The sequence below is a fragment of the Ananas comosus genome, linkage group 21 (genome assembly GCF_001540865.1).
Source record: "Ananas comosus cultivar F153 linkage group 21, ASM154086v1, whole genome shotgun sequence".
In the NCBI taxonomy this organism is placed as follows: Eukaryota; Viridiplantae; Streptophyta; class Magnoliopsida; order Poales; family Bromeliaceae; genus Ananas; species Ananas comosus.
Window position 1 is genome coordinate 371,726 of NC_033641.1, and position 14,262 is coordinate 385,987.

The 14,262-nt window shown below is 37.6% G+C and overlaps 1 protein-coding gene across 8 annotated transcripts; it reads right to left on the minus strand.

The window, feature by feature from the left end:
- Positions 292-12,469, minus strand: LOC109726240 (protein MEI2-like 4). Of its 8 annotated transcripts, none has more exons than XM_020255745.1 (16): positions 12,289-12,469; positions 11,711-11,797; positions 11,377-11,422; positions 10,409-10,747; positions 9,839-10,236; positions 8,458-8,616; positions 7,713-7,829; positions 7,273-7,424; positions 4,085-4,176; positions 3,361-3,798; positions 2,234-2,900; positions 2,067-2,151; positions 1,881-1,949; positions 1,583-1,762; positions 913-1,120; positions 292-777 (listed from the first exon to the last, which is right to left on the minus strand). In XM_020255745.1, exons 2-15 carry the CDS (start codon positions 11,777-11,779, stop codon positions 959-961), a joined length of 2,973 nt encoding a protein of 990 aa, XP_020111334.1. In that variant the 5' UTR covers positions 11,780-11,797; positions 12,289-12,469; the 3' UTR covers positions 292-777; positions 913-958. The 8 variants fall into 8 exon arrangements, with proteins under 8 accessions (XP_020111334.1, XP_020111331.1, XP_020111333.1 ...); XM_020255742.1 differs by having other exon boundaries at positions 292-788; XM_020255744.1 differs by having other exon boundaries at positions 292-830.

Genomic DNA, 14,262 nt, shown 5'->3' on the forward strand with positions numbered 1-14,262 from the left:
AACATTACTTTAACCTAAAATTCGAAAACAATTTTTCAAAAAAATGCTACTTTATTTTTAAAAAAGAAAAACCACACAGATGGAAAACATTTTTTTTTCAAGCAAAAAAACTACTCTATTTTTTTTTGTGAAACCAAACACCCCCTAATAAGAGATCACGAAGACTTTGGACGGCTATAAACCAGGAATCACTGTGCGAAATATTAGGTTTTGTGGAAACGCTAGGGACGAAATTGCAGCTCATCAAAACTACTGCTGCAATTTTGCCCGATACAAAGCTGAGATGACTGCTAATAAAACTGAAAACCATCAATTGATCAAAATATTCATGCTATAATAGATGTATACATTAACAAGGTTTAGACACAAAGACTTGACGACGGTGCCAAAAACGAACCCCTGCAACGGCATGGAGGAGCTCTGAACTCAAAAAAAAGAAACAAACAAGCAAGCAAACAGATAGACACAGACAGACAAACAGATCACACGAAGCCAAAAAAGAAGCGGAAAGAAAATGCAAGGAAAGCCTTTCTTTCTCGATCTGAATTAGCGAGACACAGGCGAGCTTTGACCTCTCCCTCTCTCTCTCTCTCTCTCTCTCTCTCTCTCTTTCTTGAAGCTCCTGTACAATGTTAAGTACTCTTTACCATCATCCAAAACTCTTAAATAAGCCATCCCTGCGCCTTTCGCCTTTTTTGGTCTTCAGTTACTTTAATAGCAAAATCCAAGAAAAACTCTAGCACCCCTCCCCTCTCAGTGAGTTTGGTGATGGGAGATCTACAGAAACCCTAGAGTGATCAACCCATGTCTCAGAAAGTATCAGTACAATTCTGGATGATAAAATTGATCAGCAGGGAGAACAGAACAAAAAAAAAAAAAAAAAAGCAAAAAATGGAGAAGAGATGATATTACAGGTTTTGACTTTAGGGTTAGTGCCCCTGGAGCGGGTCGCGTTGGGTCACTCCAGGTCTTTGGTGGAAGCAGAAGCAGTTTCGGTTCCGCTGCAAGAGGCTTCTTCGTTAGCAGAAGCTAGCGAGTTTTCTTGCTGGCTTTCTTCGTTAGTGGAAGTTCGGGCTCGCCCGGATCTGGACCGGATATTGGGTCCCATCGGGAAGGGCTCCTGTAACAGGAAAAAAAGAAAATTTATAAGTGCTTTGCCTTACTTATTTGATGCTGAAATAAATATTATCATGAAAGAAGCGATAAATTATGCCGAGAACGACATGTTTTTTCCCTCCCTTAAAAATAGTTGGATTTGTTATGGGAATCCGAAGATAATCATATGCAAACAGAAAGCTAAAACTACTACTTCAATTTGAGACATAAGAGATAGAGCTAAGAAATGAATTAGAAATATTCAACTTTTTTGCAACAGAATGAAAGAAATAAATAGAAAGATCCAAAGGCCCCCTAAAAAGCCGATAGTAGTTTTCCAAAGGGGAAAAGTCTGGCAGGATATTTTTTGAAGTTTGGCTTAAAGTGGCATAGGCAGAGCTTTTACACTTACAAAAAAGAAACAATAGAATCTGGTAATAAATCAACAAAAAGAGAACCAAGAAAATCGGATCCGATTATATGGTACCTGATCTCCCGCATTTGGACCATCAGAATGGAAGAGAATAGGACGGCACCGTTTATCTTCATTCATCAGGCTAGAATTCTGGAAATGGGCAATAAGAGCCGCTTTTCCTTGGATTCTTGCGTATGCAAGCGACGCCACTTTCTCGCTGTTAAATTTCTCCCACTTTTTACCATTAAATGTCTGCAAAATAATATTCATTTCAATACAAATGAAAGGAAAGCTTGAATAGTGATAGGTGCCGAGCATAATCAATATGCTTTTGTGTCATTAACAATAGAAATGGTAAAGCAAATCGGACCTGATAAAATGGAATAATATGCTGAGGATCGACCATGTTGATAAAAGCATATCCAACATTGCATTTATTCTGGAGGAAGAAGAACAGGCAAAACACAAGTTTAGATATAGTAAATAATGGAAAGCGCATATCTACCATAAAAAGCAAGTGATGGCACGGGAGTTTTTAGAGAGAAGCTTCACTCACCTTAAAATCGATTGGCAGGTAGATGAAATCGTAAGTTCCTCGATGATTCTCATCGATAGCAGCCAAAAGCATCTTGGATGTGTACCTGTCCATTACGTTCAGTAAAGTTAAAAATTGAAAGTTAATAGAAGGAATCATAGGAGTAAGATCGGGTGCGACAATCATACTTGTTCGGGATATTTTTTATCATAAGCGTTGTTCGAGAGTCTTCCCCACGAACAATGCGTTCAATATCAAGCTCGTACTGCTTTTTGTTATCAGCTTGATTAGCAGTTGAATCGCTTCTTCGGCTTCGCAGCCGATCACTCGAGCCATCAAATGAGGACGGCATCGGAATTAACGGATTCCTCCCATGAAACATATGGTTCCTTTGCTGAGGAGAAGGGATTCCAACATGGGCAGGAGAAACAATGGGGTCCATACAATTATTACCGCCGGCGTGCGGAAATATATTACGAGTAGCCATTTCCAACGGATGCAACTGAGGGCTTCCAGGGAAAGCAATATTTCCAAGAGAGGCCGGATGAAAAGCAGGGGCGTCTGCCGACTCGGAAGGGTAAGTGTGGCGTCTGTCCCAAAGAGATGGGTTGACGGTGGGTGCGGAACCGACATGATGGTTGGGTAAAGGGAGAGCGGAGTTTAGTACGTGAGATGGTGCTCTCGGAATTCCATGCATTTGTGGTGGGGGGTGAGAAGTAATATTGTTTAAAATTGATGGTGAATTAGGCCATAAAATGGGGGGGGCAGGGTGGTGGGGGAAAGCAGCACTGGAGTTGTTCCACATGTATTGATGTCCATGGAGAGGGCAGCTTCCACTTCCAGACATAGCAAATGCTGTAACAAGATAAGATGTAGTTTATTATGAGCAAATAAGAAACGAAAAGAAGACCAAAAAACGAAAAAGAGAATCTAAAGACATTTGCTATACTTTCAATAGTTGCATCTAACCCTGTTACTATCTATTTTTATACACATATATATATAACCCTGCAAAATTTGAATTTTGATACATGCCCTTAAAAAGATTTATTTCATACATACACGCCATTCCTACTGACAAAAATGCACTATTTAACAATTTACATCTATTGCAAAACCAACTATCGCCATGAATCAGATGGCTAGCCAACAACGAAACTGCACTTTCAAGAAGGGTTGGGGTATAAGTTCAAAAGAGAATTAAACGAACAACGGCCATAACATATGGAACCAGAAAAGGAATGGTGGTTGTCAAAGTGCAATGAGAAAGCAGACATATGTAAGGCAAAAGATATAAATAACTTATCGCACTTACCGCCTTCATTATGATCGAAAGAATGGCCATTGAGGCTCCCGGAGCCCACTTTATGGAAGATTCTGTTATCCATTCCTTCCGAAGGCCTCACGTTGATATTAGAACCCGTTGCCGACATGGCATTTGAGTTATAAGCAATGCCATTAGTTATGCCATTAGTTATTCCATTATGGTGCTCCGGCAGTGATTGAGGATGGAATCCAGGGAGGCCGTGGAATCCCAAGTTCATCTGACCCAATGAGTGGCTGAGCTCGCTATGAACCGAGTGATTATTGTGATTGTTGATCGATGCGATACCCACAGGGGAGGATAAAGTCTGAGATATGCTCGAAGAAATCCCGGGAAAAGCAGTTTCCAGAAATGAGCTTATTGGTGTTCGAACTGAAGAATGTAAGCCTTGGATAGCCCCACTTTCAAGGCCATTAAGAGGGACTGAACCTGGTAATTACGATATTTATGTCAACAAAATGCAAGTCATAGCAAAAGCAAATGTCTAGAAAGTATAAGCTAAAATGCAGGAAACGCCCTGTAAATGTTGCGATTTTCACTCGGCCGTCCTGAAATATCAAAACCTATGCATTGGTGCATTACCCTCCTAAACTATAATACTTTGTCATCACTTTGCCCCCTACATAGGTTTTAGTATTTCCTGCAATTTTAGCCAAACGTACATGCCGAGACGATGTAGCATAATGCCATTTATGAGAAATATCAAACGACATACCAAAGCATCCAGATGGAGATTGGCTGGGACTCCCCTGCTTGTGACCCAAAAGATCTTCTTGTTCCAGCTCTGGAGGCAACGGCTGCGTCAAGCTGTTAGTAAAACGACAATGTTACTCAACAATGGTCCACATAGAGATCTAAAATGGTACTTCATAAAAGTGCTTATAAAAATCTTTATTTTAGAATTTACGCTAGAAGAAAATACTTTTTAAGGAAGAGATAAAGAGAAGAGAGCTCTTTGGGAAAGTAATTATGTTATGGAAAGAACGATAAAAACAGCACTACTAAGCAAGTAAACACAAATGTAACTAGTCAGGCGGAATAAATAGGATGTCATAAGCCATGCAAATGTAAAATGATTAAAGGCTTGACACAAGGTCGGCAAAATCTTTAGCCCATTCATAACGACAGCTACGATGTAAAGTACACAAGCTTCTTTTCATGAAACGATAAGGTATTGTACAAAGCCAAATAAGCACAAAACTGATTGCTCACTAGTTACATGTGTCAATTAAACCTGTTAACTACTAAGCTGATCAAAGCCAAGTAAATAAAATTTCCTGTGTTAATGTTCGTGACTCGTGTTCTCCGTATCTAAAGATGGTTTAAATTTCCTAATACATCAAGCAAGTCAGTTTAAATGGAATTCCTAACAATAGATAAAACTTCATTTAGAAATGTAAAACAGACCATCAAATGCAACTATAATACTACCATAAAAGGAATTTAGCTAGAATGCTTTCAGAAACACGCGTGACTGGTTCTTCAGCTTTTGCACGTCAGATCAGCTTTGAGATCCACTTGTCGACCTCGTGATTCATAATCTACTGATACACATCAAGTTGCCTGTCAAATGGCTACTAGTGTGGATATCAACGCTGATCTCACGGTCGGAAAAAAGCAGAAACACAGGTCGCCTGGTTATTCTCGAAGCATTCTACGGCAACTCAATATAACACTCCGATTTTCCTTTTCTGTGCCAGCTTCAGTCCTTCCTACTCACAAAGATGAATTATTCTATTATTCCATTTCAAGGAATTAAGGATTCATAATAGAAAGAAATAATTTTCTTAGTTTTTACTTGATGCTGTTGCTGACTTTAATAAGTGCTTTTGACATAATATTACCAACGGATTTCCATTACTCACAATAACCATAAAGAATTCTGTTTTTTCGCCAGAATATTCGTTCTTCATTAAACATTATCCTTTGAGTACACCGAAAATCTCTTTCCTATATGGCTATAGAATTGTGCCTAGGGTTTCTATTCAATACGAGGTTATCACATTTGGTTTAGGCCTAGACTTCAAGTGAATCAAAATCCATCGTCGTTATCGTTTTCCTTTCTGCATTGAGTATATTCTTAATTTGGTTTAAATATTTGGCCATGGTACATCAAGACTTAACAAAGTAATTGCTGCAAATTAAACAACCTTTTATCCGACATCTTCAGATAGGACCACTAGGAGTCTCAAATCGACTAAAAGCAAAAGAGACGTAAGATAATAATTATAGGTAAAAAAAGGAATATTGAATAAGCCATGATGCTAATTCTATTACAGAAGTAAATAGCACGGATAGTGGAATACTACCTATGGTTCTGATGAGAGAATGCCAATATGATTGAAACTGCATACAGCAGCAGCAAATTGCAGATACGGAGACTGATAATATCCATGGTTTGAAACACATGAATAAATTTTGCTTTCCGACCCCGGTTATTAGATTTCTCTTTTATTTTAGCAGCTTAGGCAATTCGGCAAACTCATAGTCAGGGATTACTTGCCGCTGCATGTCCTCAAAGTGATTAACCACAGGCACGATACGTGCCATTACATGATATGTTCTGACACTCGATACGGTCAGCATGGGCTTTGTATTAAGTTATTTTTATATATAGTAATGCATGAGCAGATAGCGTGGATAGCACAGCAAAATCGGAATGCTGGGCACAGCACAGTTGGCATGCGCTCTCGGTATTGCTCAGCACAAAAGCTCCTGATCATGATAATCCTTATTTCTAACACCTTGATATATAAAGTTACATCTTATACAACTAGTACGGAAAACATATTAGCTTTGTCGATGTAACTTATCAAACAGATCCAGAAAGCAAAAAAAGGAAAGAATTTAAGCAATCAAAATTCACCCTATGAGGTAGTTTCAGGCAATTTCAGCCTGGCTTTAAAGCTAAGCATACTTTAGACAAAGTTTTAAGTGTGTGTCTCTGTGTGTGTGTGTGCATTTATTTCAGCTTTGCATCATTTAGGACACTAGTTAAAATTGAGACATACTGAGACCAAGCATCCTTCATCAAGCCTAAAATCTCATTTCAACAAAGAAACTTACATCATGCTCATAGCAACTGAGAGAAAAACAGGAAAAAAAAAGAAGCATATCCAAGTAGATTTAACTACTGTGTTCTGTTTTGTGTGCATCTTTTTTCTTTTATGGTTTGGTGTTTCCCTGTTTTGCTGTTTTTTGCACATGGCCAAATAGACTTATATAGGTTCCACAATTTTACGAAGATATGGCTCGAGTAGTCATGGAATATATAGGTTCCTGGTTTAGACCCTCTAAAAAATGCTTTACACTTTACAAAATCAGCCAAATTTTGGAGTACTGAAGAAAATGCCAAGACATGCATATAGGTTAAGCTTGGCTAGAAGCATTTAAATGCTCATAGGAATTACTTTAAACAAAGAAGAAATAGAAGAATATAAATCTGGATAAACCAAATTCAAGTGACAAGACTCATTGAAATTATATCTAAAAGATTTGTCCAACAGAGCGACAAATACAATAAAATAAAAAAATGCCTCTTGGATATGGAGCCCATATAATATTTTTATTTTCCTTCCTATGGGAATATATATATGCAAGGGTAAAACCATCAACAGCAACAAATTAACAACACCGACCGTAATTAAAGAGAAAACTAAGCAAATAAATATTAGCCATTGCAGCAATGGGAGTAATTTCTACCATTGGCAGGAGCGATCAAATAGCTTTGCAGCTAACAAAATTACTCTTTTTGGAGCATGTTATCAAAGGTGGAAGAGGAACATGGTACAGAAATTGCAATTATTTCTACTAAAGAGCGTCTGAATCAAACTTCTAATTAAAAAAGAAACCAGAATAATAAAATGCCTAAGAACAGAGTAAGCAAGTATGGTTTGATAATACCACCGTCTTGAACCTCCAGGGCGGCTAGGCTCGAGTTTGATTTTCTTCCCAGCAATATCACTCCTGTTTAGAGCACGCAGGGCAGATTCAGCTGCTCTCACATCATAAAACTCTATGAACTTGTGATGATTCTTGTGCGGAGTCTCCCGGATCTGTAACTCAAAGCCAAAGATTAGTTTCGCAAATGAAGTTAAATACCAGAATAAAGAAACTAAAACAAAATTTAGATGTACAACCCCTGCAAGTTAATCCATTTGCATATAAACCCTCAAAATTTGAACTTATTTTTGCATATACACCGCGTACTTACAAAAGATGGCCTGTGAATTGGATGATTACTTAATAAGGGTGTTTCTATAAGGAACCGCAATTTCAAGGGGTATAAATGTAAATGGATAATTTGAAGGGGTATTTGTGTAAAAGACTGTAAATAAAATTACCTCTTTGATTTCGCCATAAACACCAAATATCTGACGAAGCTCGTCATTTGAAACAGATGAGTCAAGGTTAAATATAACAAGAGTTCCCTGGTTAATATCCTTCTCAGAGGGATTGTCCTAAACAGAAATAACTTCTGTTATTAAATGAGGGTGATAGGATATATCGATGTAGGAATCCAGATCAATATGCAGCAGCATTGTAACATGCAAATGATTATGACAGTCAAGCAGAATGAAAAGTAGCAGAGGGAAATCATCCATTGCCCGCATAAAACGGCTCCAACGTGAGAAACTGAGAATTATAGAGGAAGAGATAGCATTCACAAGTAATTATACATATTGGAAATGAAGTAGGAAGCAAATAAACCGGAAATTTTCTGAAATAAATGCATAATAGATTAAAAAAAAATTGCAACTCAAGAAGCTGGATTCTTTCCTCACGAAACCAATAGCAGGGAAATAAAACAGTACAATAGTCAACTGATCTAAATAACGCATAAGATTTGTCAACCAAAAAAGGCAACTAGAAGACAGGTAAGATAGCTAAAGATAAAGTGAATATTAACATCTCAAATTATTTCATTGATTAAGGCCGGCATTCAACTTGTATCCAGAAATGGATCACTTCATTATAGTGATGCACAGAGCACCTCTGTTGGAAAAAGGACGGAGTCAGTTGAAAAGCAATACAGCAACTCCAAAGCATTTTACAGCTATTTGAAGGCCCTAATAATAAGGTGGCTACCTTGGGAATGGAATAGTGTATGTCAAGCCTCCGACGCCTCAATGGCTTGTTCTGAAGTGCCTTCATCGCATTTCGTGCAGCCCTTATATCATAGTACGATATCATCACGAAACCACGATGTTTGCAAGCAGTATAAAGTGTTCGAATGTCGCCATATTGCTGAATAGAAAAAGAGTGTAAGAAAAACTAAAAACGAAAGGCAAAAACTAAAACTGTATAAACTATGCGTAAGACAATATAGGGCTTACTTGAACTATATTACATCTTGAAGTGGATACCTGAACTTTAGGAGTTCTGATTTTACTGCCTACCTTTCAGTTCTTTTAATTTAAGAAAATTCCATAAAAGGTTTTGTCAAAAATCAATGACTCACTGCCAAACAAAGTTGTGGAATATTCCACCAAGAAATAGACAATTCTGCAGGTTACAAATTAAAAGCTATAAATACGGTTAAGTTCTGAAGCAGAGGTACATAAATCACAGGAAAAAAAAACTGAAATTAAAAAAAAAAAAAATCAATGGAGTTCAGGTATCTGTTTCAAAATTTAAAAAAATAAAATTTAGAAATCTGTTTAAAAAAATTGAAAAAAAAATTGGAAAAAACAATTAAATTAGGTATCTGTTTCAAATTCAGTGCAGTTCAGGTGATTTCTGTATGTTTTGACCTCATATAGAAGAGCGTTAAGGGTGTGTTTGTTTGGGTGAAAGTGAGGGGGAAGTGGAGAGGGGGGAAGTTGTTTACGCCGTAAACTATCACTTCCGTTGTTTGTTTTGTCGTAATTTTATTACGGCCGAAAGTCGAGTTCACCCAAAATAAGGTAATTGACTTCGCCCTCCCACGGGGCGAAGTCAATTCCGGTGAAGTGCAAAGAGGCAATGTGATCAAATTTGGTTAGGTAAGTTTTAATATATTTTTTGTCTAATTTGTATGTTTAGAAAATGATGAAAAATGAATTTGTTAAATGTTAATAATTTTGTAACTTTAGAATTTTATTTGTTGCATTATTATAATTTATATGCAAACAAATAATATAATTTTTTAAAATTTTATTTTATAATTATACATCTATATAATTATATACATATATAATTATATTAATTTTTATTTATTATAATTTATTATTCACTAAGTAACAAAATAGACAATAATATTACTTCAGAGGTAAGTATACTGGGGATGGAGAGCTGCACTTTTTACGTCATCTACTTCCTACCAACAAACAACAAAACTCACAGAACTGTACTTTCACAGTTAGAAACAAACAGCGGAAGTGAATTAATTTTCACCTAAACTCCACTTCAACCCAAAATCTACTTCCACCCCAAGTCTACTTACGTTGAAACAAACATGCCCTAAGAGAAAGGAGAAAAAGATAAGTACCTCGAAGAGACTCTTCAACTCAGAATCTTCTACGTTGCTGTTAATGTTTCTTACAAAAAGAGTTCTTGAAGGGTGTTCGCCGAAAGGGTGTTCCCCAACAAATGGGCCGTTTATATTCAACACCCCTTTGTTGCCATTTACATTATCATCGGCTTCCAGCTCCATCCCTCCTCCAGTGCAGAATATATCGTCGTCAATATCATCTCCATTGTTGGGCCGATTAATATACCCAATATCATCAATAACACCAGATAATAAATCATCATCGTCAGGTAAGAGATTTCCAATAGTTTGAGCTTCGATTTCTTCCATCGACTCAAAAGGCTCCTCTTCAGCATAGTTGGAGTCGACAGTGTCAATAGACTGGCCAAGAAGAGCACTACTGGATGTTATTCTCACTGCAAAAAAAAAAAAAAAATCATAAACCAAATGGAAACTGTCATTAGGAGGGAGAAATCATCAAGATTAATAATCAGGTGTTACATCAATAAGTACTCTATCATAACATATTGCTTCTCTCAGAATATTCAGGATCTAAAATAAGAAAAACTAATCACCGTCAAAACTCACATTTCTTATCAAACATCTCAAAAAGGGAGTTTGAGAAATGCCCATTCTCATAGTGGAAGCCATTCGGATTCCGTTCTGAAAATAGAGCCGCAGCTTTGACCGATATATCGGAGTGGGATCCGAACTCGGCCTTCCAAGGAGCAGAAGACAAGTCGGCAATCGTCTCTCGCCCCATCAGACGATTGTCAAAGCTTAATCTAGATTTCTGATCTTTAAATATATAAGACTGCGGCAGATCTAGAGAACCCACTGCATTTGCACCGTTAGTGGGATTCAGCTTTTCTAGTGGAGAAGACGAAACCGATTTGCTCCCCGACATTAATGGCAATCCTTCTGTTCCTACAAATGAATTGAATCAATCATCAATAAATTAATGAACTCCCATCGCCTAAAGTGGAAGGCAGTAAGAAAATTATAGCATTTAATTGGTACATGTATGTAGTAATCTCCAACCCATTCCTTCCAAAATGGGTTCAAAGGCCTTATCTAGTCAAGCACTTGCTAAATTCGGATGGTGAGCCGAATATAACAAGAGTGACCATCCACAACACAGCTTTCCAGTTTCAGTTAAACATGCACAAGAGTGTAGTGGACAGGGGAATATGGTAATAGAAACCTACTAAAATGGTCTCCCCAAAGCTAAAGTGGTAGGCAGGGTGGTTTCAATGGAATGATCTGTAAAAGATTGACTACACAGAACATCAAAGAGACAACTTTTCATTGTAACTCAACTAAAAGTCTCTCAATCTAGTAAACATACAAGGAGCACTTCTCCACCAGGGCAATCTATGAGTCGTAAAAGATATTCTTGATAGATACAGAAAACAATCCGATAATTTAATAATCAACATGACCATAATAGGCAGGATCATATCTGACCAATATATTCCCCGCAAAGTCGACCTCGGGACAAAAAAAAAATAAAAAACAGCAAAAAGGCGCAATCTTAGAAAAAGGTTAACACTCACCACAATGATCAGACATGGACTCCGGTTTCCAAAACCCGACTTGCCTCTGCGGAAAAAGGGAGAGGGATCAGTCCAAGGCCCCATTTGAGTAACAAAATTGGATCATCAGAAAAGTAATAAATAATTAAATTTTGAAAAATACCAAGTAATCAAAGAGCAGTAATTTATCATTTAATTGAAAAAAGTTAAAAACTGATGCAAAACATAATTAAAATTCAGTGCGCTAGCACCCAATCACTGAACATGCAGTTGAATAAATGCACACTTTAAGAAGAAAACAATATGAACAGTAAAAAAAGAAAAGGAAAAAGAAAAAAGAAAACTTAAAACTTACCTCAGTAGGGAAGCAAAGCTCCTCAGAAAAGAAAGAAAGATGCCTCTGATCCATGATTCCAGATGGCATCGCTTCTACACCACAGACCTGATCATCAAATTTTATTTTATTTTTTTTCATAAATAAATCACGCTCAATTTGATCGAAATTTAACTTCAAACCGTTCAAAAGAGTAGAATTTTTTGAAACCACCAAACCGTGTTCAACTTCAACGGGATCAAAGCATTTCAGACGAATTTTTCAACAAAAAGAGCAGTAATTGTCCTCAGAACGAGCGATTGATCACTAAAATTTGGGAAAGTCACCAAAATTCAGCTAAAAATCGGGTTTTTATGGTATGAAAAAGCCTGGAGGACCGTAACAATTATCAGGGAAGGGGCTCTTTAGAGAAGGAATTTAATGCGAGAAGCTTTAACCAAAACTTTTAAATTATACTAAACCAAAACATCGTATAACGCTAATTAAAGCGCCACAAAGAGCGCGGTGATCACAGGAAAACCAAATCGAGCTCAATTCCCTCCAATTCCCCCAAAATTCTCCCCAAAAACCCCGAAAATCCCCCCAAAATCGAGCCATACCTCAAAATTCACCACGAAACGAGGCGCGGGGCCGCTGGATCTATCCGGAATTACGGGCTAAAGGGATCGAACCCGGGCGAGGTTTAAAAGCGAAGGAGCCGCGGAAACGAATGCGTGCGCCATACGGAAGCGGGCGGCGGAAGCGATCGACGCGAGGAGAGCGATCCCCCACGATTCCCCCCCTCCCTCCCCCTTCCTTTTCCCCTCCAATGCAAGCAACCGAAGCCCTAATCACCCTCTCCTCCCCCCCATTCCCCCCCCGATCACACCCCTCCTCCTCCTCCTCCTCCTCCTCCTCTTCTTCCTCGTCCTCCTCCTCCCCCGACCCTGCCACCCCCCGATCGATCTCCCGAGCTCCCTCGCCGGAATCTAGGACTAATAATACAACAAAGAGAGAGAGAGAGAGAGAGAGAGAGAGAGAGAGAGAGAGAGGCGATGTAGGGAGAGGTGGAGATGGGTTTTATTTAGAGAGAGAGAGAGAGAGAGAGAGAGAGAGAAGGGGCGGAGCACCGTACCGGGTGGCTATAAACACGAGCGGGGGCGAGGAGAGAGTGGGAAACGGAGACGCACGATAACGGGAAACGGGTCGGGGGTGAAAAACATAACGCCGTTATCTCGCCCGTAACTCCACGGTCCACGCGCACGGAAAACGGAAACGGGTCGGCTCAAAACACCTCACGTTGGACAAACATTTCCCTGGACCTCGTTCACCACCTCATCATAGAACCTTTTTTCTTTCAACGGCAATTCCTGCATAGTTATATTCCTACCAAATTCAACTTTATTGTCTCTATAAAAGTTCTAATATTTTTAAATATATACCTGTCGTTAGAATTCGTTAGAAAAATCTAGTTGATCATAGGTTAAATATTTAACTTTGATTAATTTTTGACATTTTTACCGTTTTATATTATACTGTTATCGCTTTTGAAAGGATATATATTTATGATGACAAAATTAAAATTATAAACAGATCTCTAACGGTTCTTTAATGGTAGCAAACTAAAAAGGACATATATGAAAATATCAGGACTTTTGTAGGGACAACATATAAGTTGAACTTTATAGGGATATATTCTTCATTCACTCTATTTGTAAGGGCCTGTATGAAATTAATTCAAAAAAATATAAATGCTTTAGTGTGTGTGTGTGTGTATATATATATATATATATATATATAGAATTAGGCTACTATGCTATCTATAGTACCGGAGCTTCGGTACTATAGTCTTGTTTTCGATCTTAGGGTGTTCAAATTAACGATCCACACCGTTAAATATGATGTAGGGTATATGAAGTTCTTAAGAATAAAATTTTAATTTTTTTCGACATTTTTTACTTAATTAATAAATTATGTCAAAATAGACGGTGAAAATTAAATAATCTATAGGACTTTTAAATTCAAGATCAATAATGTTAACCTTAATCTAGATAGTTTAAAGTATTTTCTATCAAAATTTGAAGAAATTTAGATTTTTCTACACCGTTGAACTCCAAACCCGTCATAGTAGCCATTGAAAATTGACAATTTTGAAATGACTTGATCATAAAGTAAACTATATCGAAAAAATATAAAATTTCATTTCTAAAAGCTGTAAATATTCTAGATCAGTTTTAACGGTGTGGAACGTTGATTTGAACATCCTAAAATAAAAAATGAGACTATAGTAGTATAGAAGACTAGCTCTCTCTCTCTCTCTCTCTCTCTCTCTCTCTCTCTCTCTCTCTCTATATATATATATATATATAGAGTCCAACTATGATGCTTGTAAAAGTACCAAATATTTGGTGCTTGTAAGTTTTTTACTGTTAGATCTACTCCTCGAATCATTTTCAACAATTAGATTATACTATTCAACCAACCACCCATTCAACCCTAGGGGGGTCCACAGCATCCTAATCGCATATCTCTTAATCCAATGGCTAAAAATCTACAAGCACCAATAACTTAGTACTTTTAAAAATATAGGAGCT